The sequence below is a fragment of the Larus michahellis genome, chromosome 3 (genome assembly GCF_964199755.1).
Source record: "Larus michahellis chromosome 3, bLarMic1.1, whole genome shotgun sequence".
NCBI classification, from domain to species: domain Eukaryota; kingdom Metazoa; phylum Chordata; class Aves; order Charadriiformes; family Laridae; genus Larus; species Larus michahellis.
In genome coordinates this window covers 72,174,090-72,200,481 of record NC_133898.1, presented here as the reverse complement: position 1 = coordinate 72,200,481, position 26,392 = coordinate 72,174,090, and the positions used below count along the sequence as shown (strand labels likewise).

At 38.5% G+C, this 26,392-nt stretch overlaps 1 protein-coding gene across 13 annotated transcripts in view; it reads right to left on the bottom strand.

Moving 5' to 3' along the window:
* PTPRK (protein tyrosine phosphatase receptor type K) overlaps positions 1-26,392 on the bottom strand; it is a 417,492-nt gene that overhangs the window by 326,565 nt on the left and 64,535 nt on the right. For all 13 annotated transcript variants that reach the window (XM_074580776.1, XM_074580765.1, XM_074580769.1 and 10 more), the window contains exon 2: positions 2,040-2,162. In XM_074580776.1, the coding sequence (XP_074436877.1) occupies positions 2,040-2,162 (123 nt within the window). The remainder of the gene's footprint in view (positions 1-2,039; positions 2,163-26,392) is intronic.

Sequence of the window (26,392 nt, the reverse complement as noted above, 5' to 3'; positions counted from 1 at the left end):
AAGGTTTTAGTAAGTAATCCAAGGGTCTTATCCTGTAAGCTGCAGTTCAAACAATTTACAAGTTGATATTTAAAGCTGTATACAAGCACCTGCTCTACGTATTCACTTTATTTTGAAATTAATCATTATGTACAGCATTTACTTTTCCCATAACAGAAGGTAAGCGGCTTTTCCCTTTGCTCATAATTTGAGAAATACAATGTAGGTCAGTATAAAAAGAATCTGAAGTTGCATTAATTACTCAGAGGTAATCCTACTTGCCTTATCAGTAGTGTTTACTATTGCTATACCTGCAAAATGCTTGCCATTATGACAAGTTTTCACATTTTCCTAGCACTCTGAAGCACATGCCATGAGGCCTGAAATTTCCCACGTCCTTCTCCAAAGCACAAATTGAGTTAAACCTCTCCCTTGAATTAAAACACAAATTCGATTGTCAAATTTTTCCCTTTTCCTATTTTTTACGTCGTTTTCTCTCTTTTTTTTTTTTTCCTCCTTTGTCCTTAGTAGGACTTTCTGAAGTGAATAAAGACTAAAAATTGACATTTGAAAACTGAGTATAACCCTTAACGACTACAGTGGTTCTGGGTGAATCTGGTAAAGTTAGAGCCCTAAAAGCTGCGTACTCAGTGTAAGCCACAATTTCACATACAGATTCCTCCAGAAGAGTCCACGTACTGCACTCAGGAAAAGGATCTGCAGCAGAACGGAACCAAAATCAGGTGCCAAAGTCAGGGAGCACTCTATCATTTGGCAGGTATGTTATTTGGGAGAAGCAAGAAGCAGCTATCTTGTCATTTAGATTCATTCAAAATGCAATTCCTCAAATTGCTTTCTTCCTATACAAAGTGTGCCTGAAGATTGAGGATAACAAATTTTTTACAAAACGGTGCTTCCATCACAATTAAAATACCTCCACCGTTTTAACAAACCATGTAAACTCTCAAAAACACAAACTGAAAAGTAACTAATTTCTGCCTTCCTAGGGGAGATATTATTTTGAATTTGTTAATACAAGACCATCAGCATCATGAATGCCGAGGCTTCAGGGCTTAAATTTACTCTTCCATACGCAAGCTTGAAGCATCAAGCAGTCCATGAAGTAAAGTGTGGATCTTGTTTAACCTATATCGTAAGATATGGGGCACGGTAACAGGTTCTCACATTAGTGACTCCAAAGCAAGGGGAACCCAGCTACTTAGCAGTTAAGAAGTAAAGTTGCATAGACTAACCACCCACTAATAATCCACAACAATATACAAAAAGCGCAGGAAGGAATGGTGCAGAGGTTAGGTTACTTCTGTGTGGCAACATTTCCCACTCCTTCTCTACACATACCTCGCTTCACAAAACCTTTTAGATACAAATAAAATAGCCATGACCTTTTTTCCTCCTCTGCATGATTAATTACTTAATGTACTATTAATTGGAAAATGTAGCTGAATTTCAAATGCTTTCATTTTCTCAGCATATCATGCTGTCTGGGAAGCGCCGATTAAGCTGTTCATCAAAGGTGAGCAGGCAAGGTCATGTAGGCTGTACCTCTTCAGTTATTCATTACCTGTCCTAAATAGTAATTAACAACAGCAATATTTCCATAAATCAAAGCTTTTCTGATTACCTTCAGATGAGGAGCGGTTGGGGAGAGGGGAGGGAAGGAATCAGTGTATGGGTTTTTGCACGTATCCTTTCTTTCACCATTTGTTCTAATGCATACCTGAATAATTCAGTCGATACATTAGCTGTCAATTTAAGCTGTAGAATTTCACTGCAAGTCAACAGGAATTCCACAGAGAATAAAGAAGAGGTTATGGCTTCCTTTTTCCTTGCCCTATCCCCCCTAACTTTAAAAGGGGATTTGATCGAAAAGGGTGTCTCAATTATCAAGATTGTTATATTTATTATATTTCTTTCTTTTTATTACCTCCATTATCAAGGTTAAAGTGGAGATCACAAAGTATGCCCTTGAGGCCATATTCAGTGAGGCCCTGAGTTAATAGAGAAACTTCATCCCTTCAGTATCTGGGGAAGGTTCTCACCTTGAGGCATCTCAGGAGGCAAATAGTGAGGCTCTTGAGCACTGACATGTACCCAGTCGAAGTCATCATACAAGTCTTGGTGGTAGTCACAGGGTCCAGGACCATCATCGAACGTACATCCCCCTAGGGAAGAAACTTGTTATTAGTTTATTTAAAAGCAGAGGTTGTCCAAGAGTCAAGCAGAGGTGTTCCTCCCGGGCACACCACAACTATGGAGCCCACGCAGGCTGTGGCACGGTTCACAGGCTTGCCTGTGCAAAGCTAAAACCCGCAAGCAGATCATCCATCAGTGTTCCCCTCTCTTTATAAAATGTCTCTGCATCACACAACCAATTTTCCCCAGGAGCACCCTCTGTCAGAGCAAGAGATCACAGGCTGAGTCACCGAGCCCAGGTGAAACCTGGCCTAGTGTCCACGTGACAAAAAAGCAACAGGCTATCTAAACCAAGGGGGAAACAGAAAATAATGGGCTAGGCTTAAAAAGTAAAAGTGTAAACCAACAACTTCAATGCACTGAAAGTGTAAGTAGTCCAAACACCAACAACGAGGATAAATAGTGTGCCCAAAACAAAAGCAGTCAGACAAAATGATTAAAATTACTTAGAAATGAAATAATTGCTGCAGAATGAATTGGATAATCTTGCTCTATTAAATCAATCTAGCATAACAGCACACAAATTAGAGGCACTTTTTCAGGGTCACACAAACAACAGATATGAAAACCTTACAACAAAAGTTGTGAGGAGAAGTGACAGGGAGAAAGAAGAACAGGAAGAATGTAAAAGATGGGGGAAAAAAACCCAAAAAAAACCTGTGTAGCACACTAATGTCTGCTCCGTCTCATTCAGTAAGTTCTTTATTACATTATTCACTCAAGGCAATTAAGTAGGGTGGGAAAAAGAGACAAGAAAACACAACAATTATGGGAAGAGACCAAGGTTTGAAACAGAAGAAAAAAAGGAATCAAAAGAGCCTGGTTGAAGAAAAAGTAGAGCATAAATGCAAGAAAATACAGATGTCACACATACAATTTTGCAGCATCTATCTCCATTCCTGATATACAGTCCTTGAGTTTGCTCTTCCTGCTCAAAAATAAAAGGCCAGACCAGGAGAAAGTGAAAGAGAAAAGCGTGCATTCATCTTTATTTAGGCAGTACTTTTTTAATCCAGAAAAGACGTTATATAAGTCTATAATTAGATTTTAAACAGCTCCTGGAAATCAGAGGATATTTCTTGCATCCTCTCCTCCCTGTCCTCAATAGTTAGGGCATATCAATCCGATTAACAACTGTCGTTAAAACAAAAATTCCTCTTGTTAAGACAACACCTCTAGAATAACAGGAACATTTGCGATGACTTCATTGTCTGACTTTTTAAATACAAAATATGGGACAAGTACTGCAGGCCCCAAGAATAAATGAAAAAAATCCTTACTATGGTAAACTCTAGTGCCACCCTACAATGAGTCACTGACACTCCATCAACAGCGAGCACCCTCCCATGCCTGCCAGGCTCTCACCAGCCCACACTACACCCTGGAGGAGAACGGGCTGGAGGTGGGAAATGGGGAGAATGAGGACCATGAAGAACTACGTACAGTCTGTGCGTGTTTCTGTCCTCTGTACAAGGTGCACATGGCCTGGAACTAGGACCGGTCAGAGAATAGGAAAAGAGGACTGGGCACGTATGTCACCAAATTGAGGATAAAAATATTTTTTACCTACCTAAAATGGAGTATTCAAATGTCACATAACAGGAAGAAAGTCTGCAAAAATAATGTTCATACTTGGGGAAGGGGAAGTCCCTTTTACTAAATTTCTTCAGAAAATCTAGACTGTGTCCCAAACTGAGATTATACTTCATCTTCAGTATGAGACAACTCAAATAATTCCCACAGTTCTGCATAAGTATTTGTCATTTTGAATAAATGACAAAACAGCCTAATTCTACCTCACTTAGGACCACTTGTTAACCAGTGTTTTGGCTGACAAGGACAACACCAGGAGAGAAAGAAACCTCTACGCTGCAGAGAAATTCCTGCTAAATATTTGTACCATAAACCCTTAAAACTTCATATTCAGCTCCACATTCACAAAACCTTCTCAAATATTACCCTGTGACAACATAAACACAACAACAAAATCCCAACTTTTTATACTCAGTACTAAGTTGCTTACTACATCGGTGTCAGTGTCAAAGATTGCAAGGTGCAAAAATAAAAATATCTCTGTGTCAAAGAAACATTTATGCCTTCAAAAGTCCAACTTCAATGCCCTCTTACCACCAAGAGACTTTTCTAATTAATATTTATCATGATAAAGCCAGAAAGGCTTTGAACATAAATCTTGGTCTTTGATTTAACTTACAATACACTGCTATGATCACTCTACAGAAAAAAATGTACATTTCCTTCGACATTTAATTGATAAATGAATAGCAGTTTCCCTTAAAGGGAGGTTATCACTGTCTGCCATCCCAGCAGCAAAATGACATATGGCTTTGAAGCACATGCCTACGGGGCACCCATTACCCTTTTTAATGGTTTAAGTGCCCTCAGTATATAAATTTAAACTACCAATGAATCTTGTAGACTCATTTGGAAGATGAATGTCCTTAATTGCTCGTCTTTGTGCCCACTATTAATTTTAGTTATCAGGGTTCTGATTAGCAATAACAACGCATCTGTTAATACACAGCAAGCCATCTGAACCTCCTTGTGCGTACCACATCACTGCTGCATCCACAGAGCAAGCAAATGTCCGTTTATTGCATGCACATGAACGAAGTTTATCAGGACAGATTATCAACCCACTACAAAATTCAACAACTGCCTAAACCAATGGCTTTCTCTCATGGAGCACACCTCCTCCTCTTAACAACAGATCGTGACATTTCAAGGCAAGTAAAGTAAAAGCCAATGCTGTAGTGATTTATCCACTACAACATGATGAGACAGACCAAGCATTTTAACACCTGTGCAGTCTACTCCTTATGACTTAAAGCATGAGCAAATTTGGACATCCCCTTCTCTGTTTTAACCTGTGTGCTATTTTGGCAACTCTGGATACTGAGACAAACCTGTCGTAACATGCTGTGTGGAAAACACAAGGAGAAGAGAAGATGGGTGGGTGAAACCTGCAGTAATCTGTTTCCAGTCATTTGTTCAAAACTATATACATTTTAAATCAATCTTTAACGACTCAAACACAAAACCACATTTGACAGAAGTACAACATAGGTCAGGACTTGTTAGTACCCTAACTCAGCTATTGCGCCACTCTCCACAAGAATGTGACAGCACTGTTCAGGGAAGAAGGTGGAGAAGGTAGATGGGCTCGATGAATGTTTAGTACCTTCCAGTGAGGTTCAGCAGCTAAACTCAAATACATATTTGTATCTGCCATCCAAAGTTTTGCTAGAACCTGACAATATCTTACAAATGACAAGTTAGAAATCTCCAACTCAGCCATTTGTAACATCCCCCACAACTCAATAAAAAGGCACTTAGTACCAACCACTGATCCCTTACATATCACCACCACGTTCCTTTAGCTACAGCTGACGTATAACCTGCAATTTATCTTCAATGCTGCGTTGACACTGGAATTTGTGCATACCTGCCAACACTCATGCCATGCCACAAACAGTGATTTGTGCACCTCTGCTCAATCTCCCGGCTGGAAGCACACAGCACTGACATTCAAATGCTCTTGAACCTTGCAGTACCTAAATGGACGTTTATCTTAGGTTTCCAATATCATGCTTCAGAAAAAGGCAGTAGGTAAGGATTCAAAGCAATATATCAGACTGGTCTGACCTCATCAGCCTAATGTGGGCTTAGGGACTGCAATGGAAGGCAGACAGCATCTCCTCCCTTCAAACAATGGTGCCATCAGGACGTGGCCCAGAAGGGCCAGGCAGGGACAAGCACTATGCTCTGCTGAGGGGCAGCACCAACCAGAGCCATGGCTTGCTGCATCTCCAGTGGTGCCAGCAGCCAACAAGAAAGCATAGGCAATCAATTTAAGATAAAGAAAAATCAAATAGGCCATCTGAAACAAACACCCTACTGACAACTGAGATCGTAAGCGAGGAAGAAGAAGTCTTAAGTCTGGATGGTTATTTTGCCAAACTGCTAACTGTATTTTGCGTCAATCCAATTCATTCAGTTGCTGAGGAAGTACTTGGGAAACACTTATGCTCCACAGAAACCAAGCAAATCAACAATTCACTGTTTCCATTACTTTTCCCGTAAGCACTAAGTTATTAGTTTCAGCTTAAACACACCTAGAACTCTCACACAGTTGTCTTCAACATCCTTCTAGCAGACAAGTGATAACTCATGCTAGTCTCATAAAAACATCCTGACTACGTGTCCATTTTCATTTATAAAAGGTATCTTAAATGTTCATTATAAAAAGAAAGATATTAATATCCCACACTGAAGTCTCAGAACAAAAATTAAAGCTCTACTAAATAAAAAGGTCATTAAGATTATCCTAAATTTAATCTTAAAATCCCAAAGATTAATCTAAATTTAATAAAGATCATACAGTCAAGGTTTACACATCACCTATAAAAAGCTATTTAAAGATGCTTGAATTTAAAGACAAATTACCTTTTTTAAAACGTTACCATGATATTTCCTTAGCAGCACCACTCAGTACTGACACTGCTCTGTGATTTTGATTTATCCCACATCCTCTCAGGCCAACCCAAGCGTCATGGTTTAATCCCAGATGGCAACTAAGCACCACACAGCCGCTCGTTCACTCTCCCCCACAGCAGGATCATGGGGGAGAGAAATGGAAGGGTAAAAGTGAGAAAACTCGTGGGTTGAGATAAGAACAGTTTAATAATTGAAATAAAATGAAATATAATAGAAATAATAAATTGTAATGAGAAGGAAAATAACAAAGAGAGAAAGAAATAAAATCCAAGAAAGACAAGTGATGCAAATGAAAACAATTGCTCACCACCAACCAACCGATGCCCAGCCAGTCCCCAAGCAGCGTCCCCCCCCGCCACCTTCCCACTAGTTTTATTGCTGAGCAGGATGTCATATGCTATGGAATATCCCTTTGGTCAGTTGGGGTCAGCTGTCCCAGCTGTATCCCCTCCCTACTTGTGCACCCCCAGCCTCCTCGCTGGCAGGGCGGTACAAGGAGCAGAAAAGGATTTGAGTCAGCAAATAACTAAAACATCCCTGTATTATCAACACTGTTTCCAGCACAAATCCAAAACATAGCCCCAATCTAGCTACTATAAAGAAAATTAACTTCACCTCAGCCAAAACCAACACACCAGGAAAGAGCTAAATTGTTTCTTCCCCACCAGGTTAAAACATAAATAAGTTTAAGAGAAGCACGTGTCAGTAACTCCCACTGATAAGTGGGCATCTACTACAATTTTACTGTGGCCTCCCAGCTCTTCAGAGCTCAGGACAGAAAGGAAAAATGATTCGGATTTTGAACTAGTGATCTTTATCTAACAATTCCAGTGTTCTAACTACACTTCCTAGAGATAATGTCAATTTTACTATTTAGAATAGAAACAGTCGGTTGCAGATCAATATTACACAAAATTCAAGGTACCCATAACATCTATTATGAATGGCATTACAGGCGTGCTATACTGGAGATCTACTGACTTCTAGATAAAAGAAACTATTCCCACATATCACCTAGAAATTCTGTATGTCAATTTTCATATTTGGTTAGACCATAATGACTTCAAGTGCCCTTTAAAATATACTCAGAAAAGCCATAGTAAAAAAACAATTCAAAACATTCAGAAAACTACTAAACTGCAATAAATTAAATGTCTAATGATAAAACTAGCTGATGACGAATAACACACATTTACTGGCCATGCTTTATACCATCTTTATAAAAAACCCCATGACCTTTAACATCAGGGGTAGGAGAAGGGAAAGGCTGGCATTCACTTTTCTAAATCCAACAATGAATATGTTTCTTTGTCTTATGTCACACTTCCTACAGAAGTAAAAGTAAAGGGAAAAAAATAAAAAAGGGTATAACAAATTCTGTGCATCAACAGGAACAAGGCACTGATTTTTAAGCCTTCTATATTAACAGTATCTATCCGCTGGAACTCCTAAGTACCTTCTCACCAAAATCTGACACTAAGTTTCAGAAACTAATAAGAGAAAACAATGAAAGAAAACTGCATCTTCTGGATTTGGGGCAGGGGCTGAAATGGAAGTACCTGATTGGGTTTCCAAAGCAAATTGATTTTAGGAAGTGTTCCTTATCAGCATTGCAAAGGGCTTTTTTCAGCCACAGAACAGCACATATAGGACAGTCAAAACAACACATCTTTACACTTTATTTCTGAGATCTGTCTGGCATCCAACCACTTTGGTGTTATGCAAAATACACAAGCAACATCTTAAGTTTCACCATCTTCAATTTTAAAGAGCTGGTTATAAGCCCCAAGATTTATCCACTAAGAACAGGGAGTTCACCATGACAGGAGAAAAAAATTCTAGCATGAAAGAAAAGTTGTACTACAGGCACACAACAAACTTCCGTCATCACAACTTTTCCCTTACGCAGGGCTCTGTTACCAGCAGTTTCTCCGGGACTCATATGTATGAAGGTGTCATACAACGAATGAAATACCCTTTTCTCATCCAGCTCAAGTGAGTAGTTGGAACAATCTGCTCCTTTTATTCAACAGCATGCTTTTATTTTTCTCCACCACCTGCTGCAAAAGCATAATGACTAGCTCTAAATCTATCAAAGTAGATAGCTCCATGGTAAAAACACAGTAGAAAATTATGTTTACCTGGGATGTCAGGTAAAGGTCCTGTGAAAATTTAATTTTTTCTCCTCACATTGATTGGTGAATTCAAAGCTTGAAGAGTATAGAGGCACTATAGCAGGTCTCTTGTCAGTCATATATCCAGGAACAGGTTCTGCTTTTAAAATCACCCACCTACCACATTAAATTACCTCTTCCTATCACAGAATGCCTCGAAGCACAGGATGTTTCCATCTTCTAAAGGCACTACAATATTTTTGTTACAAGCATTTTAAAACATACTGATTGCAGAGTGTTCAGATGCCTATTAAGTATATACTATGAATTGCTGTTAATGCAGGTTGAGAATAAATTTTAGTAACTCATGTTAAAATGCTTATGTTCAGTATTACCTACCGAAGTATAACTCTGAAATAACCTTAATTAACCCATGGCATCTAAAAAGGCAGGTCAGAGGCACTATTTCATTTAAAAAAAAAAAACACAAAACCAAGAACAAAAAAAACCCCACAACTGAAAACAGCAGCACTTAAGGAAAACGACAAGTTCTCCTTCACTACAGGGAGAAGTCATACTAAATACTAAGAACATTTATCTATTTTGCAGCGGTATCTTATTTTGTAGTACTAGAATTCATTACACAAAAAAACAACTGATTACAGTTAAGAGCAGTAAAAGCCAAGTAAATTCAATTAAGTACAAATACTTTTCAAAAATTTTCTAGGCTTGTTCCCATTATCAGTATGTTTTAATCATCCTCTTAGCTTATTAACTCGAGCATGGGACTCCAGGTCTCATCCAAAAACACCACTGGAGTGTAAACACCAACAGCTTAATAGGATATACGGCTGATTATTCCTAAATTAGCGGTATCTTATTTTAATTGTAGGGCTTTTGTTGGTGGTGTTAGAACAGTCAAATAATCTAAATGACCCTACAAACATAAACATTTCAGAAAAGGAAGTGGACAAACCCCCTCTTAAATCACTACATTCTATAAATCACCTTGACATTAAAAACCAATACAACCTCCCAACAGCCATAAAGTAATACCATAACCAATATACGCAAAACAGACAAACAAACAAAAAAAAGACGACTGAAGAGGTCATGATCAAGTCCCATCTATACATACTTTTTTTTTTCATTTTGTATCTGTCTTCCGTATTCCTTATTAATAAAATGTAGTAGATTATTTTAGAAAGAAAAGGTGTGAACTTGAAAAATATTAAGTACCAATTACCAAGAATGCAGGAAGCTTTGTGTCAACATCCTTTCCTGTCATCCTCAGGAAAAGATCTCCCTATTAATCCTAGCATTTATCCTAATCCCAAAATTATGGGAGAGCATTAAGTTTCACAGTTAGATGCGGTCTATATGGCCGTGCCATTTATTAGATTCCTTCTAGTAAATTAGGTTCCTTCTCTCTATGCCAGGCCTGGAAAAGGCTTCTTCATCTCCAATTTCAATAGCTTCATATTGACAGGCAACAGGAAACCTTTCCATGTTTTACCAGCAGGGAATGAGATGGAAAAAGTAAACAGATGAAGGGGTGAGAAGATCAATCTCTATTACACTATCTGTCCTTCAGTTTCCAAACTAAGCAAAATCTAATTTAAACAAAAGTGTCTTTAAATTTCCTCCTTTTCTCCAGGGAAAGGGAGGTTATCATTTCCCTACTGAAGAGGCGACAACAGGTAGCTGTGAAGAGTCACAGTTGCTTAATGTCTTTTCCTTGATTTCGTCATCCTTCCTTGGCATGGGCAAGGAAACAGAGAGCAAATAGCCCTGCATATGTGGATCACTTCATACAACTGAAGCTACCAAGACAGTTTCCATTTCAACTCACAAGATATTTCTGAAACCATGAAGAGTTTCACCAGTTTCATGAAATTATGAACGAATCTTCATCAATACACAAGCGTCAACATCCACCAGACACCAAAGCTGTTTCGTATTTCAGTTCATAGGCTGTGAGCTTTAGTATTTCTCCAGTGCACTGAGCAAACTTCTGACCAATTGCACTGGTGACAAGGAGTTATGCCATTTGAATACATATAACTGGGGAGGGGAAGAATCATGGGCTTGAGATTAATATTTTCATGGCTATACCAATAGTCACTAGAAGGCCAGCAAGCAAATTCTATGACTTCAAGGACACAATTGAGAAGTCCAAAATAAAATTAATCAGTTTGATTATTTATGGATATGTGGTCTTATGATGCTGCTTCTGAAAGTAACACCTTTTTCCAAGGCACTGTTAGTGCTTATTTATAGAAAATGTTATGTAGATATCTCAGTCTCTGGCATTTCTCCTAAATGTTCTCACAATATGCTGTTAAAAGTTAATGGATAAGAATACAATTAAACTCAGTAGGAGTGATGAATCAAGATAGCCCTACATGCGTTACATTAAATCACCAAATTCTCTAAAATTCAGAGTGCTAGATTATTCTTTATCCTACTCTAAGAAAAAAAAAAAAAAAAAAAACCCAAACAGCTGAAACAAGGATTTGGAAGAAAAAAGTTTCTAGCTAAACTTTCATCTATACATACATATATACACATATAATCACACCAGCAATTCAACTGGAAAAAACAGGCCTAACAACTATATGGGCCACCTTATTAAAACTTTGACAGTTTAACCATAAAACAAGGTGATAGGGGGAAAAACAGGTTATTTAAAGTTTGTCCTAATAACCGTCTCTTATCGAGAGCAAATACAGGTATCAAATTACTTTTTTTTAACAGACAAAAGCGAGAGTTTCCAGCTGGACAGCAGGAGCAACCTTTCAAAAATAAAAGGGGAGTCTCATTTGAGGACAACAGAAATGATCGCAAGTTACCACAACATCAGTGCAGAAGCCAGACAAACAAATGAAGAAATGAGGTAAGAGCGCGTAAGTTATACAGACTAAATTATAAGTGGAGCTCAAGGAACTAACATGAAAGCTGAGGACTTCCTAGGGGGAGGTGAGCATAAGACTGCATAAAATTTTAAACGGCCATGCAAAAAGGAAGATCAAATTAAATGCAAGGAAACGGAAAAAGCTCTGATGTTGAAAATGACAGAAACTGTTACAAAAGGTCATTTCTGAAGCCACAGAAGGAGGTAAGTCCAAGAAGGTGGAGAGATGATTGAAGAGTTCAGTCAAGGTATAAATCCAGAGTCACGGGAGGATGACAAGAACCTCTCACAAGAGATCTTTCAAGAAACAACATCAAGGTACATGAAGAATTAAACTAGCTGTGAATCACAGAACTCAGGCACATGAATGAGAGCAGTAACATGTAATACTGACATCAAAAATATATCTTCAGACAAAGGCACTACTGAACCAAAAGACAGAACCTATTGCATCAGAAGTGCAGTTACTGCTCTAGTTTCCCATTTCATAGTAAGAAAATAGTCATAAGCATTTTAATATCTGGCATATCTTGTACAATCCAGCAACACGCTCATGAAAGGAAGGCTAGAAAGAAGAACAATGGAAATGTATGTTTAAAACACAGTGAAGCTTTCTATACCGATAGGAAAAAAAACAGGCTCCCCAATTTAGAGAGAGACCTGCTGAGATACAGGCCAGCAAACAACAGATTTCAGATGTACTGGCCTCCAATCTACAGAATAAGAGAACGGTCAAGTTTGGAAGGGACTTCTGGAGGTCATCTGGTCCAACCCCTCTGCTGAAGCAGTGCCACCTAGAGCTGGTTACCCAGGGATATGTCCAGACAGTTTTTTAATATCTCCAAAGATAGAGACCCCACAACCTCACTGGGCAACCCAGGCCACTGCTCAGTCACCCTCACAGTAAAAAAGTGTTTCCTGGTATTCAGACGGACTCTCCCTGTATGGGAGACAGTGTCAAAAGCCTTACTGATGTCTAAGGAGATCATATTTGCTGCTGTCTTTCATGTGCCTGGAAATGGTTTCAGAATTAATTGTTCCATCACCTTCCTGGGATCAAGGTGAGGCCGACCAGCCTGTCCTTCCCCAGGTTCTCCTTCTTGCTCAATCTATTATTAAAATAGTCTCATCTTAAACTTTTCACAGTAATATTTAATGTCTTCTCTGATATCAAAACAAAGCTCTGCACATTCTTACAAGTTTTAACACCTTTTATTCAATCACACAGACAAGTGTAACATTGCCCATTGCTTAAACATGAACTACAAAGTATCAGAGAAAAGCTGAGATAAAAAACTAGAATTATACGAAAACTTTTCATATGAAACAAGCTGAGAACAGCAAACACACAGAAAGAGATATTTATTTCCTTTCTGTTATGTCTTCCACCCTTCTTATTTAGCCTTACAAATCTAAGTCTTTCATTACAGGTACACTATGGAATCAAATGAACATCAAATAGATGATTCATTTCACATGCTACTCTTTACATGAGTTGTTACTTTATTCTTCAGCACAGTAAGATTTATCAAAATATTTCACAGACTACCAGGAAAATATTTTAGGTAGATTTCATTAGGAAGGAGTCATCTGACAGCAAAGCTATTGAACACACTCAGAGCACACATACAAAAAAAAATGCTAACAACTGTCAGTAAATCAATTCTTACTGTTAAACTGATTTAACATATAAATTGTGCAGGTAAGCATATGATGTGTCTCTTTTCTCATCACAATTTGTCCTCAACAAGACCTCTGATGAACAAACACAAGCCATCACATAATTTTGGACAAAGCTTACCAATATGCCTCCAAACTCGGCTTTATTTCTGCAATACAAAATACCCTCTCCAGACAAATTGCAATAGGCTTGTAAAGCTCTCGCAAGAAATCACTATTTTAGGGTAGAAATATTTACAATCAGAATTATATTTCTACTACAATTTAACAAACAAAGAAAATGTTATTTTGTGACTCCCCAGGGAACTGAACTCAAGGATTTGAAACTTATATTTTTATCTGCAGATCTGCACTTCAGTTTCAATAGAAGTAACTATTACAAGAATACTTAGATGTATTATAGTATTTTTCAAGCAGGTTCAAGTTGTATTTAATCCCTCCGCTTCTTAAATGGAGAAATACTCTCACTGGGGTGGCTCTGTGAAATGCTGTAATAGATAAGCCTGGAGGTTAGATGAATCCTACTTCAGACTGCGCAATGAAGTTGTAGCATTTTGGAGGCAATCATCTGTCCATGTCCTGAAGGCATGCTGCCCAAAGCACAGTAAGGAGAACAGAGAAACATGATTCCTACAACCTTACAATTTCAACACATAAGTAAAAATGTATCCCTTTATGTTATATATTGCACAGAAGTCACATACAAGAAAAACTATGTCTGAAAACTGTAGTGGCAGTCACTAATAGGGCACCAATAATAGCCCCTGAGCAGACATTTACCATTCAGTTTTTAGATTTTAAGGCTGAATCAGATATTTTCATTAAAACATCAGGTTGATGCTAAACAGTAGCAGAAAGGTAATTCAAAAGTTAGAAATTATAAGGAAAGAAATTAAGAAAAGAACACAGAACATATCTTTGCAACATTATAAGCTACATCCAGACATTATGTGTGGTTCTGGTTTTACATCTCCTAAGAGTTATAGCAAAAAAAAAAAAAAAAAAAAGGGCTTAGCGAACATCCAATAAAGATGACCACAGGATGCTTGAAGTATTAGACATAACTTGAAAGACTAGTAATTTTTTAGCCACAAATGATGGAAGAAAGAGGACAGATGCATCCTTAGTGACACAAAGAGGAGAACAGACATCAAGCACTTTGTGTGTGTGAGAAACCCTAACTATACAGACAGCACCTTTGGCTCAGAAGATCACATGCCACTAAGACAGTATTTTGGGAAAGCATACCTACAGACTTGCCAGTGACTAAATCAGGACATTTGGAGAAAAGATATTGAGTTATATCATTCTTTGGACCACACATGCTGTTGGATAAAAAGAAAATTTATAAAATGTACAACAAAATAAAGCCATAACTGACTATTTGATGTAATTATGAGGCTAAACTACCTCCAAGGGCAAAAATGGGACACTAAGAGTTAAAGAAGGAGAGAGGGGGTGGATATTACGTTATGTTGAATAGAAGAGAACGAGATAAAAAGAGTAGTAGGAGGGCTACAACAGAAATCAGGAGCGAAGAAGTCTGAAAAAGTCATGTCCTGAATACACATTGTTACAAGTAGTCTAATATCTGAAGGTTTCTGCTGGTAACTCCCCATGGTTCTACTCTCTCCTACCACGTGCAATCACCATTGGGCTCCATTAGTCAGAGTACTGCCCAGTGCAGGGAAGCATACAAGGGTCTCGGCGAGGAAATGGCTATACACAGCTCTGAGAACGAGTTAATGATGCAGGTGTACTCCTGACGTGATAAAATAAAGTTAAAAAGATATACAAACGGTAGTTTTTCTTAGCAATTGTCAGACACATATGCATAACCCCTCTAGTAACTTTTTTTCTTTAAACAGCACTTCAGAGCTTAGTAACTGAGGCTACAATCAAACCAGACTGGAAAAGATGCTGCATTTTATGATTCACTGTTCAGAGTACCAAAGTATGTTCTGTACTCCCCATTCCTATTACCAAAAAAAAAAAAAAAAAAAAAAGTCTTAACTTGGCTCTTATACTAGCTTCTCTTTTTCAAGCTAGACAAGGCATTTACACATTCAACTTGTGCAAATATTAGATGCCCATGTTTTCACAACACCTTTTCAGTCATTCTTTGCTAGTGTATTCACAAAAACACATAGATGACGCATTTTGGTACACCATTATCTAAAAAGGGGCCATTTGCTAGTGAAAGGAAACAGAAGCAGCAACAGGATAAGCTTCTAAAAACTATCAATTAAGTTAAAATTCATACTGTATCTCATCTGACAATGAAAACCACATGGAAGGAGGAAATATCTGAACAGTTTCATGGTTGGATAGGGGGGGAGGGAGAAGAGAGAATGGGGGGGGTGTTGTTTGTTGTTTTCTTAAAGCCAGGAGAATAAATGTGAATTGTTTCAGTGGGCAATGTCTGTCCTGATGCTTGCATTACTTGTCACTATATATAAAAAAAGCATCCTTCTCTGACAGTTTCTTTTTTTTCGGTACTATAACCTGAAGAAAGCTAAAAATTGGCTCTGCACTACCAAGTTATCATTTTAAAGTTAAAATACAAAACATAATGCAGAGCAATACAGTCAGAATAAAATACTTCATAAAGACCAACACCCATAAAAATGTTTAATACAATATAAAAATCAATATTTAATAACCAACACATAATCTGGATGCAATGAATAAACCAACAAGCATAATAAAATTTTGCTGGTTTTAAATTGAAACACTTCAGTACCAGAGGAATATACGTAATTTGTAATAAAATAACTGCCTCAAGGTGGGACAAAAAGCTTCCCTCCCTCCTAGTTTTTTTTGCCATCTCACTATCCACCCCACAAAAGTATGAAACAGTGGAAAAACAGAAGTGTTTTGTTCATACCAAACACATTTGCAAACATTTTCTCTACAGGGTTGACTCCAACTTACCCCTGATGCAAAGCTGTCTCCTTCTGCCTAAACTGAACCTCAGCCTGCCTTTCTGATAACGTCTGGCTATCATGAGTAGTGCAACACAGTTACAAAAACTCTTTTACTCTTTTACTCCAATCTTGACCTCAAGTCAGCACATCTTTACTCAAATATTGCAGGCACCATCATCCATCATCACATCTGCATTCAAACCTCTTCTTGTGCCCTTCACTCCAGCTATGCCTGATTTTTGAAGGGTAATTAAAGAAGCTTCTCCAAGACACGCCTTCTCTGTAACTCTCTTCCAGCTTTCATCTCCCCTTAACCCAATCACTTCGGCATCTCCTCTCTGCCCCTGGCAAATGTGTCTTCTCCCACTCTTATCTATTCACAGTACTGCTGAAGACTCTCCTTAGAGCCCCATCACTTTGGCTGCCTTCCACTTTCACTTCCTCTCTCTCCATTTTCACAGAACAAACTTATTTTTGTAACCATTCACTGTTTATGCCCACTTACAGAAAGCCAGCCAATTCAACTCAACAGAACTTGTGGCAGCAACTGGCAGAAACCTATTTCTTTGCTGTTGTTGTTGGATTTGTTTTCCTCTGGTTTAGCTGGTTAAAACAACCCAGAGGGTTAAGGGGGAGGGAGACTGAGGGGTCAAACAAGTGCCAAAAAAAGACAGCACAAGTCCATTGCTAGAATAAGGAGTAAGGCAAATGTGTGTAGAGGAGGCAAGAGAGCACAGAGTGTTGAGCATGGGCAAAATGTTTTTTTGGTTGGCTACATTTCCTGCTTTCTGCTGCCCCTAAGTATCCAATGCAAAAATCAGACACCGTCCCACTCACCCAAGTTGCCAACATCATCTCCTAGAAGTCAGAATGGCCCACCTGGCAAAGGGACAAGTGTTGTAGGCAGCTAACAAACCGCAACTGTTCTTTACACAGAGATTTGAAGTACAGCTGCCCTGGTATCATCTCTGGGGTTGAGCACAAAGAAGTGCTAGCATATCTCAAAACTCACAGAGCCAAATCAAGAGGCCAATAGCATTACTCAGCAGTCTTGCACTGCTTGCATCTCCTACCAGCTACAGAGAAATGGAACTGAAAAAGACCAACTTTGCCAGCACATGTTTTTCACCAGCCAAAGAAGACAGAGACATTGTCAGCACCTTCCCAACTCCTTGTAACGTTTACGTGCATTTAATGCCCACATACCCGATTTCAGGGAAGGTCCAATTCAACAGTTATCAGTCTGTCCTTGGATGGCAAGCAGAGTTTTCTGCCTAGCAGTGGCTGTGGCACCCATGAACCAATATGCCTTTGTTTTGTTCTATACATAGCCCAGTTTTATGGAAAACACTCATCCTCTAGTCCAAATGAATTTCACCTAGAGTTAACTCGGCAGGCACTGCATTACATACGGAAGCCCTGAGAGACAGCCTACCGTGCAATGCCCTTGTAACCAGCCACCATTTTCACTGTCTACAGGAACAGCTCAAATTAACAAACCTTAAGAGCCAGCGTAAGTACTAGTGCTCCACATTTTCAAAGCTCTAATCAGTGTTACCTTTCAATCCATACAGTGCAGTTACTATGCTGATGACATCTGCCTGGGTACCTAATCTCAATCCTTTTGTAATCCTGAGGGAACTAGGAATTGCAAACTGGCAGTTACAGCAGACTCTTACTGCAGTTGGCATATTTTCCATCTCTAGTAATGCTTTTGTGGCTCGGTAGCAGAACATTTCCAAAAAAGAGCTCTACCAAAACAATACACATCTGTTCTCTCTCAGCATCACTCTCAGTAGGTCTCTGACTTACCACGGCCATCTGATAAAATTGGATGCAACACCCTCCACCCAAGCCCAAAAATCACGATAATAGTCTACACAGCAGCAGTATTTGATCTACTCAGGGATCACTCATACTCTCTGGACATCTGCTCTTGAGTGCTGCTACTCCACAGCCTGAATATCACGTATCACTCTGGGCCCACCTACCTTACATGTAGTTAGCTGTCATGCAACTCCGCGCTACTATGAGTGTCATTTCAGACTACAGATGGCATCTCTACCCCAGCTGCCACTGCTGAGTCATACTGCTCTGCCATTTGCTCACTTTGAAAGTGCATTTGCTAAAATAGTTGCAAAGATTGAAGGCTCATCTCACTTATTGTACCCAGATCTGTTTTGGTATCCAACCCCAAATTTTTCTTACTGCCAGTTTTGTCATGTTGCTCTTTGTCAGAGGCAACTCACTGGAAGAAGACAAGATACCACTTGGCAATCAGGTTTTTCTCTGCCTCGCTACTTCAGGATGCTCCTGAATCATCCGTGTGCCGGCCAGAGAGGCCCTTGGTGCAGGGAGGCAGGGCAGGACCCAGCTGGGTTCCAGCTGAGAGGAGCGGCCGGCACATCTGCACGCAGATATGGCAAGCGGCAGCCTCCCAGAGGACAGGCTTCAACCTGGAGTGATCACGGGCTAATGAAAGAAATTTCATTTCCAAAACTGCTGTGGCTTGGTTTCTGTGCATACATCAACAATAGTAGTAATGAAATCTGAAACTTGATTACTGGAAATATTTTGCTGTCTCCCTCCTAATCCATCTGCTTCAATCCACTCAATACTACTACATTCAATCCATAAACGGGAGAACTAGAAAATCCCAAAGAGGACAAGTGCTAGAAACAAAAAGTATTAATTTGTTAGTTAACAGGGAACACAGAATGAAGGAGACTGACTGCCAGAAAATATTTTAATTCCTTCAGTACTTAGAAAAAGGCACACACTCCTCAATCCATTACCACACTTTGTAAAGAAAAGGTTTTGCAATATGAGTGTTCTCAAATATTCAAGACAAGTGACTACCTACCACATTATAGATATGCAATTAATAATACTAAAAACAACAAAAGAGAGAGTCTTCACTGGTTCTGAATCAAACAGCAAATAAGAACCACTAAAAGTGAGGATCCCACGTAATCCTCAAAAGTCCTTTGCCAGAGGAGGAATACAGTGAGTTTTATGAAAATCAACTTCCACCAGGTTGATAAGGCAAGGCAATTCCCCTCATCTCACCATCATCTTTATATTTGTACATTGTGCAGAGGAAATGTAAAAGAATATACTAACTCTACACCACCAAAACCAATCATATTTTTTTGGAAATATTGAAAGACATAAGAAACACTTAAGATGGCAGGAGACAAGAGGAGGAACTAAGGACATTTTTCCTTAGGCCAAATAGTTTTTAGTATCAATGCTTCTCTGATGAGGGTTCAAAATTTCGTGTTTTCTTGCCATCAGGAAGAAGCAGACAACTTCATCCTTTGATGCAGCAATTTATTTCTTTGCTGCTTTTAGGTCTAGCAAATCAGAAATTCACAACTCCAATTTCAGAAAGTAAGCAGAGGAGGATCTAATTTGAGCTGGTTTTAAATTATACAGCCATAAATGAATTAACATTATGTTTATTCAATCAACATGTTCAGGTCACCTTTAAACCTCCTGCTACCAATTCATATGCTAGGCTAATTGCTTCAGTTTCATCTTTCTTTCCTCCGAAGAGGAAATTCATATTTGTAGCTGCAGACCTTGAAGAGCAGAAGGAGAACGAACTCCTTTTTTTGGTTCTTTTTAAGTCTCGAAACAGTGTTTAGTTTGTACTATTTCCAGAAAAAAAGCTAGAACCTTAAATTTCTAATTTTTCTATTAAACCTGCAAGTTGCAATTTAAAAAAAAAAAAAAAAAAAACAAAAACACACAACTTATGGTCAGTTTACACTTTTACATACTTTTAAATATTAGATCAGACAAGATGAATATCAGAAATCTAATGGGAAGACAAAAATCTATCAAAGAACCCGTCCTTAGGAATTGCAAATTACATCGTCGTCAAAGCCCACACAGTAAGCAGTGACAGAGAAATTATTCCAGCTGGTCAGTGACTATGTAAGCCCCCCAAAACTGCCACCTCACTGACATCCAAAACTCATCAGTGGATTATCATGCAGCAGTCACAGTCTGAGGGAATCACAGGAATACCTCTGATTTAGACCTTTTACCAGATGACATTTCACAGTGTTATTTCATCATGAAAACGAAACGCTCTAACGTTTTGACAAGATGCAAACACTGGTGCTCTAATCTGTAAGCAACTCGCTGACAAAAAGAAGAGTCATCATAATTTTGGACAAATACGCTACTTGGCCCATGCACTGAACATTGCTGCTGATGTAAAGAATTCAAGAAGGAGAAAGTGTCAGTTCAAGAAGAGTAAGAAGCCAAGGAGCAGCACTGGAGTGACACATTTCTGCCCTAGGACAGAACCCTGCCGCAGAGTCCTCACATCAGCTGTCCCTGAAATATTTAAAAGAAACATAAAATAAGATTTAACTGTTCCTCAGGATTAGATACAGTAGGAATACATGGGTGCAGACTGATGCTAAATTTACAAGAGCTTTTTAACACAGACTTTTTTTTGAATCAAGACGTTATGCATACAGGGGCTATTTACACTCATGTTAATGCTTCTAATGCGGCAGACTTCTTCAGCTCAGGCTGTTAGATACACTAGGGAACGGGTAGAAGGGAAGTACTCCTCTTTATCAGCAGCACCTTACTTTAAATGAATAGGACAAAATGAAAAAAGGAAAATTAAGAATAAGCATCGAAATGTGAAAGAGAAGGATAGCAGTAAATAAGCATTAGATATTATACTATTATTTAAAAAAAAAAAAAAGAAGACTTGATATTCTTGATATTGAATTCTTTCTGTATAAGCCATCAATACAAATCAAACAGAATGAATACTTGGGAAAAAATCAGTAGACAATATTTCTGGTTATAATCACTGTTGCTAATTACTTCATGACAGATTATCAGGATAAAATGTCAAACTTCCAATTCAGGGAGCAAGTCTTAAGTCATTCAGTGCCTAAAGATACCAATTACAAAAGTATTAAATAGCTTTAGTCAAGTTTAGGCCAACTCATTTATACAAAGAAGTCTTCAAGTACTGTTCTGCAGAAAAATATACTCTATATATCCTCCTAATACAAACAGCAGATCAAATAGGTAAAATTTCTGCATTTCTTTTGTTAATCAAATATCTATTATTAGAATCAATGAAAATATTCAAAAATACACTCACAACTAACATACTCAATAAAATGTAATACACCCAGGGGCACTGGCAATAAGACACTTTTTGTAGCCCTGACAAATCCCACTGCTCAACATTTCACCCCCCCCCTCACTCTGTCACACAGAGGGGCTGGTGATCAGACAGGAGCAGCTACTGCTTTGGTGCGATACAGCATTACTCTCTTATTTGGGCTTCACTGTAAAAGGTTTGGAAATTTTCGCCTACCCTATTTGAATTGCTCTGTTCCAATTCTTTCTACTTCATTTTATTTTCATGGGAATGAAGTATAGTAAAAAACAGAACAGTTCCAGCTTTTATTAAGCACTGCCTGTACCACAGTTCTTTCTTCATTAATATAGGACTGTGCTTAAAAAACAAAGTTATTCTTACAGATTCATTTGCTCTCAAAATCTCTAGAGAGATTGGTAGGCAGTATGTGCTTTCTGAGGAAGCTATAAGGTAGGGTGGATTAAAAATTCCTAAACAATCAGAGTTCTGTCTCACAGTTCATCTCCGAGCCCACGATACATTATGAGGTTCGCTGCCTTCAAATACTGCAACAGCTCCTTGCTGGGCCACTGCTGTTACTAATCAGTTTTTCTGGAGTGTCAGAACATTAAATTTCCAGTGATGATGGTCACTGCCACGCTTTCGGCTATGCATCAGTCATTTATTATAGCTTCACAATTTGCTAGCTGAGAAAAGAACAGCAGATAGTCAGCTTTAAATTGATAGGAAAAAAATAGAAAAAAAGACCATTTTTTTATTTGTTTATATTTTTATGGAACTATACAAGATTTATTTATATATTCTAGATGCTTGGCATGCTTAGATATCGTGTCACAAGTACAAGACCTTCTAGGAAGAAAGTGAGAACATGATGCTTCCACTACATACAGGAGCATCAATATAATCACCTACTTCACCACCCACTCTTCTGGTTAGTAAGTCAAAGCAACTGACTGGTCATTAAATGACTCAAACCCAATTTACTGTACAACACTTAGCACTGCCTTCTTGCTTACTAAGCAGAGATAGGAAAGCACAAATTTGGAAGGACAGTGAGCACCAAGGAGTAAGTCTATTAAAGTTCCATAATCTCTCCTCCATAGTACACGAATTGACAGGGGACCAAAGATCTTTGATAGCATACACGTCCCTCTCACAGACTTCTCCAATTTTACTTTTTCTTCCAAATGTAGCACTTGTGAATGTTTTTCATCTCATTGGTCTGTATGCTAAGAATTGTAATTTTCCTTCTATAATTCATTCTTTATATAGCAGCAAATGAAACGCAAAAATACAAAAGAGAGAATACCTGGGGTTTATCCTGTCCTACAAGCAAAATATGGGCACCCAGAACAGCGATTTCTCATCTTAAGAGACTATTAGCAGCTGACATTAGCTTTTGATTAAAAAGTTCATATAGATTCAGCCTAGAAGTGAAGATACATTGACCTACTGCTAACAAATAGCAACAAGCAAGAAAGAGTTCTCACGTATGACAAACAAATGGGATCTTATCTACACAATGTTTTTAAGGTTTTCTGTGAACTATTAAAGTGTTTACTGATATTTATCTTTCCTCTCCAGAAGACATTTTTGTGCTTCATCCTGTGATGAAAAGCAAATACAATCTCCCAGCAATTCCACGTTAGTACTTTTCCATTTGTAACAGTAAAGATTAAAAATTTTAGAATTTTAAGGTAAGTGGGGTTTTTTGGTGTTGCCTGAGGATGTGTGTGTGTTGTAAATATTTGCCAGGAAAAAAAAAATTCTAGATCTAAAGCCTAAAAGCAGCAAGAATAAAAGTGTCCAGTACAAGAATTGTAGCTATGGCTTGTTACATTTTTCCTCTTTGACAGTCAGCATTTAAGGAGTGAGACAACCTGAAAAGCTTAGCCATTTTGGTTTCCGAAGCTAGAACTTGGTTAATGGAATAAAGAAAACTAAGCCTAATTATGTCCTTTATTAATTAAAATGCATATGCAGATAAAGTTTTGTCACCATTACCTGAAAACCATCTACTCTCACATCAATGTGCAAATCACACTAATTACTGAAACCTACAATCTTTTTTTTGAAGAAACAAAGCCAAGTCCAGGAAGAACAGTGAAATCTTTCTCTAATGAGCACAAACATTAAAGATTCCCTTTCCTAATATGAAAAAAAGTCTTCCCATCATCAAGTGAAGCGCTCCAGTTACTGCATCCAAAGTAACACACACAAAATTAATCCCTGCTTCTCCTAAAGTAGGTGGGCTCCTCATTAATTACTTATTAGAGGGATGAAACTCCCGCTCTCACTTCAGCCCTGTGCCCACAGCCCTGATGCCTCCCCTGCAGGCTCTCCTCCAGCTTCTGCCATTTGGTGCAACCACAGAACATCAGGTTATGGGAAAGCAGTGATTTGTCAGGCTCGCTAAACACAGTCAGCGTGTCCACACCGGACAGACAGGGACTCGCTCTGCCCCGGCTCTACAGCAGATGCAAGTCTGCCCTGCCAGCGCTCCGAGCCACTGCAAAGCTTTGTAATTGTGTTAACGCGGTGGCCAGCCTGAAATAAAAAACTCTGCTTGGAAAGAAATCGTATTAGCCTGGTCTGAGCACTGCGCTGGGTCAGCACAGCTCCTGGATGAGAGCGAACACGATGCTCCTCAGGCTTGGAGCACGCTCTGCCGTGTCTGCTGCAAAACAGTCTATGTGCATACCCGGTATTAGTGTGGAAAAAAACTGCAGTGGAGAGCTGTTGCCACTTCTAAAATACAGCTCTAACAGCTTATACTAGAAATTAAGGCAGGAAAAAAAAGGTTCAGTTGGGATGCAACATGGTAAAGACTCCTGTCAAAAAAAGACATAATTTTAAGTGCTTAAAATGAAACCGTAAAGACAGTAAACAACAACAGTTTTCTACCAGAGCCTAGTCAAAAAACATATCCAGTCGCAGTGACTTTGGGGTTTTGTTTTTCATAGAGAAGGAATTGAGAAAAAGCCTCAAACAGAAGTCATGATGCTTCCTTGCCATGAGGACTTTCATGGTAAATATACTTCCCTGTCAGCAGGAGACCCAAACTTAAAACATTCTGCTTAAAGTCATAAAACATTCTGTGCAGTTTGCCACTTCAGGAAGAAATGACTCTCACTGGAGCAAGAAGCCAACGTAACACAGAAAAATGGCCAGATTTACATTAGCAATAATGACAGTAGAGAGAAGTGAACCCTGACCTCCCAATACAGAGTACCGTGCTACCAGTTAAATACCAGATTTATAAACAAATCTTTTGTCAGAACAGTTTTGCAGGTCTGACCTAAATTTATACGCAATTCAAGGCAACTCAAAGGAAATTTAGTAGCAGATAAATGCATCAAATAGACGTCTTCTACATTTGTTTCCCGAACTACCACTCTCAAATTTGTGCTCACACCTACAAATCATTTTGACCTTTAAGAAGGCGAGCTTGACAACAACATACAGCACTGAAACAAGAAGAAATAAATGCAAAGTGATTTTAAATCTAGAGTTGTACATGAAGAGCTCTAAGTAGAACAAGAAATTCCTAATGTGTTTGAAGAGCAATAAGCAGCGTATTAACACTGAAGTCTGGGGGCACTTTAGTGAGCTATTTCAACAGAAAACAGGTCAGAGAAGCCAGCGCTATTTGAAGAAAAGAGAGCGTGATCTACACTACTGCTCCAACCAGTTTTAAAACTGGTTAGAAAATTCTCAATGTATACAGCCCCAAAGGCAAAATAATCAATCTTAAATGCCCTGGGAAGAAATTAAACTGATATTCAAGCTGCTGCTTCTACTGGTACCAGCCAGAGAATCCCAAATCCAGCCCCGCTGGTACATGACATGAAAACAAAGACACAAAAGATTCTGATGACCGATAACAACACAAAATTGATGAAACTGTAAAAAACCATCAGAGAAGTCACCATATAACAGATTAAGCATAGAGAAATAAAACTTTACCTGAGTACCTTAAAAAGATTATTTCAATTTTAAAAAAGTAAATGTCACTTCTATCCCTCAAAATAAGCATTTATTCTTGGGAGGGGGGAAGGAGGGGGAGGGCAGGGCAGGATATGATTGACAGCTCTTCACATAGAAGAATTAAATTAAAAGATTAATAATGCCCTGTTGACAACAGAAAAATTTGAAGCATTTAATTTTTGGACTTCACCACGGTTTTAAGAAATTGCCTTTCCATGCTTCTTCTAATATTTCTTAAACAACATGTCTAGAACAGCAGCACCTAAGAAACAGTTATTAAAGTGGAGTCTGCACAGCTGACAGTCTCTTGTCCAACGTACTGTCACCATACGTCTCACAGCAGATTGTTTCAAAGCAAAGACCGCTTTTACAGTGGCTAATCAAATTTCGGAAAGCTCAAGTATTTTGATAGCCACGACATTGTTTGAAGGACACAGGAAAAAAAATAACACAGAAAAGATTTTCAAACTTTTACTCTATGTCAAAACACTTCTCAAATATTTAATGAGTACATTAGGCCCTAATCAAGGTCCACTACATCTTTGTTCTCATAGTTATGCGACTAAACCTTTCCAAATATAATTACATTTCCTTCCAACAAGGTTGTTCTGATCTTCTTGGATGAAGAAGCCCTTCCTTGCCATTCCCATCTCCAAGTAAACCAGACTTCACATAAGTGAAGGAATCAGATGAGAAAGATTCAGATTAAGCCATGAAAAAGGTTATAAAAGGTAGCCTACAGAGGTTAATTAACATTCTGAAACGATAATCACCTTAGCATGGCAAGTCTCTACATTATAGCTGTGCACACTTTGGGTTTTTAACAACTGGTATATTGCTGTTGGTATATGAGACTACCTTATCTCACACAAACTACTTCCAAAAGCAGATGGAGAAGACAAGAGTTAAATGATCA